At 29.0% G+C, this 3,915-nt stretch overlaps 2 protein-coding genes across 2 annotated transcripts; both read right to left on the bottom strand.

Moving 5' to 3' along the window:
• Positions 1 to 1,787: 1,787 nt before the first annotated feature.
• On the bottom strand, positions 1,788 to 2,135 carry LOC111030545 (general transcription factor II-I repeat domain-containing protein 2-like). The gene has a single exon (XM_022310087.1). It carries the CDS (start codon positions 2,133 to 2,135, stop codon positions 1,788 to 1,790), a length of 348 nt encoding a protein of 115 aa, XP_022165779.1.
• Positions 2,136 to 2,147: 12 nt separating this feature from the next.
• Positions 2,148 to 3,431, bottom strand: LOC111030546 (protein FAM200A-like). The gene is made up of 2 exons (XM_022310088.1): positions 2,390 to 3,431; positions 2,148 to 2,272 (listed from the first exon to the last, which is right to left on the bottom strand). The coding sequence occupies exons 1-2, from the start codon at positions 3,429 to 3,431 to the stop codon at positions 2,148 to 2,150; spliced, it is 1,167 nt and encodes a 388-aa protein (XP_022165780.1).
• Positions 3,432 to 3,915: the final 484 nt, after the last annotated feature.

Here is a 3,915-nt window from a genome sequence, read left to right as displayed (position 1 = left end):
AGTTCGAAAAGTTTTTTCTTTCAAACTATTATTTTTTGTTTTTTTTTTCAAATAATTTTTACTTTTATTATTTTTTTTTCAAATAATTTTTATTTTTTCCAATTATTATTTTAAATTTTTTAAAATTATTTTTCAATTTAATAATTCAATTTTTTTTTTGATCACTGGCAATATTAGCAGTGTCCATCGGGTTCAATAGGTTCGGTTAGCCGCCAAGTCCACATAAAACTCTTCCCTTTCAAAATGAATCCCTTTAATTTGAAAAAAACAAATGAAAAAGGAAAAAATAATTTGAAAAAAAAAATTACAATGATAATATGAAAAAAAAGAAAAAAATAATTTGAAAAAAAAAATAATAATTTGATAAAAAACATACAAAAAAAAAAATGCTAGACTCCCTACAGAGTACACGTTACTTATCGCGTTTCACGAGTACCGTTTTTAATACGAGGAGCTCCGATAGCAATATATTATACACTCACCATATCGCAGGTAATATGATCATTATTTATACTACTAGATAAGATACGATACACCCAGCGGGCGCAAGTCCATCACACTATTGTTATATGTAAGTTTAGCATATAGTTATTAGTACAGTAATATGATATGTATACTGGCGTACGTGACTACGGGACCGGCGCTCCAGTAGGAATCTGCTGATCCAGCAATTCCCACCCTGGCCGTTGTACAGAGAGGCCCTTCGGTCACGGCCGCCCGGCAGTCGTTAAGTTAGACGCATTCAAGCAGAACCTCTTTCGTATACAGAAAATCTATGAATAAATCCAAAGCATTAATTGTATTAGTTGAGTAATTTATAGTAATAAAGTATCTTTTAACATCAAAACTGCCGTATTTTTGCCTAAATCTCTTTAAATACGTCCAACTGTCTTTTACCAAGCATAACAACGCGCCGGTACACATCACTATAAAATGTTTACAAAACCACCGGCCATAAAAAGCCTCTCTATTCGTCAACAAACTCATTCAAAAGATGTACTAAAACAAAAAGATAACAACCCATTTATTACAGTACAACAAAAACAATTCAAATTACGAACATTTTTCAACCCGAATAAAAGAAAATATTATCTAACGTATATCCTAATATACCGCCCGACGTAATCGCAAACGAATTTATCAAAATAAATAAACCTCTCTGTAGCCCTATAACACCGTTAAGGGCCGGCATTCAAGTTGAAGAGTTTACGTATATTTTAAGTTTTCGTCGACAAATTATTTTCCTTATATTTCAATTTATTTATTTTTCAAATTATTTTTTTTTTTATTTTTTATTTTATTTTTCAAATTATTTTAACTTTTATATTTTTTTTTTTTTACGCTGTATTTGGTATGTCTGTTTATCTATTAAAATACTTTTACTAACATTTTATTTTTCTAGGTAAAACAACGCAGTCAAAACGGAATGAGATGAAGATGGTGTTGGTTTACATTTAAACATTAAAATGTAAATTGAATGAAAATCTCAACATTGTGGCGCTTGTGAACAAAATAATCAAATTTGACAAACCTCTATATTGGTAAATATATTTTATATTTTACATTATACATTTATTAACACATTTATTTTATATAGGATTTTTGGGCTAGGTCATCAGTAAGATACTGATGTTTGAATCCATTATAACAGGGATGGGCAACTCAAAGTAACTAGCGGGCCACTTTTAAATACTTTAAAATCTAGCGTGCCGCAGTGCATAGGAGAAAGCAAAAAAAAATTAAAATTTTATTTTTTATCTTTATTTATTTATATTTACAATTATTATTTAATGTGATACTTGAGGATGAGGTTTTTCAATAGACAATTTAGTAAAATCCACTTCTATTTCTGTAGTTGAAACTCTTAGTAAATGTCCCAAGGTTTCATCTGTTAAACGATTTCTTTCCTTCGATTTAATATGTTTCAAGTTCGAAAATGTACATTCGCATATGTATGTGGTTCCAAACATAGATAACATTTTTAATGCGAAATCTCTTAGAATTGGATATTTTTCAACTGGTAATGTTTTCCAAAATGACACATCAATCTCTTTTGCAGATAAAAATGGATCTGTTTGTAACTCACATAATTCTAATTGAAGTGAAGGATCTTGCTTTTCAATTTCAACTGCCATAGGATTATTAAATTAATTTATTTGAGGACGCATAAGTTCAATTTCTTCAAATCGTCTTTTTAACTCTACAATTAATTCATCAATGTGGGTAATGCAATGTTCAAAATTAAATTCATTATCAAATTCTTGTTTTATAACTTCACAACACGGAAAATGTATTAATTTATTTTCAACAAATACATTTTTAAACAGTTCCAATTTTTTTCTGAATCCATCTAAAAAGCCTATTATTTGAGATATTGTTTGTTTTCTACCTTGTAGTTGTAAATTTAGTTTATTTATATGTTGAGAAATATCCGTTAAAAATGCTAATGAACATAGAAATTGTTTATCAACTAATTGATTTTCAAAATAAGTGGTATCAGTTGTAATATTTGTTTTAAGAAAATTTAATATTTCTTTTCTCAAATCAAAAAAACGTTCGAGACACTTTCCTCGACTTAACCAGCGTACATCTGTGTGCAATAATAAATCACCATATTCACAATCAAGTTCTTCTAAATATTTAATAAAATTATGGTGGTTCAAACTACGGTTGCCTCCTCTAATTAGATTAGTAATTTTAAATACTGTATTCATAATGTTATCAAGTTTCATTATTTTACCACACAACGCTTCTTGATGAATAATGCAATGTATTGCAGGAACATTAATATCAGATTTGCGCAATAATCCAACAAAACCAATATTTTTGCCAACCATAGATTTTGCACCATCAGTCACAACCGATGACATTTTTTTGAAACCTCCAAATGGTTCAATTGCATTTTTTACAGCATTAAAAATATCAATTCCTTTGGTTGATCCATGCAAGGAACACAATTCTAAAAGTTCTTCATACATTTCAAATTGTAGAGAAATAACTCTAACAAATATTAAAAGTTGACTAACATCTGAAACATCAGTACTTTCGTCTAATGCTATTGAAAAATATGCGCAATTCATCATTATAGTTTGCAATGTTTCACGAATAACACTATCAGTGTCAGCTATACGACGTGTCACGGTACGTCTTGAAAGTGATATTTTTTCAAATTCACTCGCAATTCTATTTTCGTTTATTGATTTAGCCATTTTTATTGTACAGTTTTTAATAAATTCACCGTTATTTAGAGATTTTTTAGATTTTGCAATTTCATTAGAAATAACGTATGATGCCATTAAACTTAATTGTTGTGAAGTTGTTGCTTTTACCATCACATTTTGTTGGGTTTGGAGTTTTCTTTTCAGATCAATTACAACATTCTCTCTTGCGACACCGGTGTATTTATCATATTTGGACGAATGATTTGTCATGTAATGTCTTTTCAAATTATATTCTTTTAGTACTGCAATAATATTTAAACAAACTAAACATTGAGGTTTTTTTTGTTTGTTAATAATAAATAAATATTCATTCTCCCATAAGCTGTTAAAAATTCTATTTTCGTCTTCGATTTTACGCTTTTTAGCGGACATTTTTAAAATAATAATAAAACACGAAAATAATAGTACTAACGGCGCGGCGGTGTGACACTACGGCAGTACGGTACGGCAGTACGGATATGACTAAACCGATAAAATTAAATAAATAGTATGTTAGCTATGCCATTATAAATATATATTTAGACATTTAATAATTTAGTTTCGGTTTAAAACTAGATAAGAATTTATATCTACATTTCATCAAAAAATGTAATAAAATAAAATACAGATAAGCGCTAAAATTATATGAAGTAATTTGAAAATGTAGCGCGGGCCAGATAAAAAAGGTACGCGGGCCGCCAGTTGCCCATCCCTG

The sequence above is a fragment of the Myzus persicae genome, unplaced genomic scaffold, assembly GCF_001856785.1.
Source record: "Myzus persicae strain clone G006 unplaced genomic scaffold, MPER_G0061.0, whole genome shotgun sequence".
NCBI lineage: Eukaryota > Metazoa > Arthropoda > Insecta > Hemiptera > Aphididae > Myzus > Myzus persicae.
Note: the sequence above shows the minus strand (reverse complement) of the source record. Positions and strands in the feature narration are given on the sequence as shown.

Coding starts and splice junctions, on each gene's coding strand:
- LOC111030545 (XM_022310087.1), bottom strand. CDS start 2,135: ATGGCAGTTGAAATTGAAAAGCAAGATCCTTCACTTCAATTAGAATTA.
- LOC111030546 (XM_022310088.1), bottom strand. CDS start 3,431: ATGACAAATCATTCGTCCAAATATGATAAATACACCGGTGTCGCAAGA. Junction 2,273..2,389: donor ACTAAATTTACAACTACAAG/GTAGAAAACAAA, acceptor CGTGTTGTGAAG/TTATAAAACAAGAATTTGAT.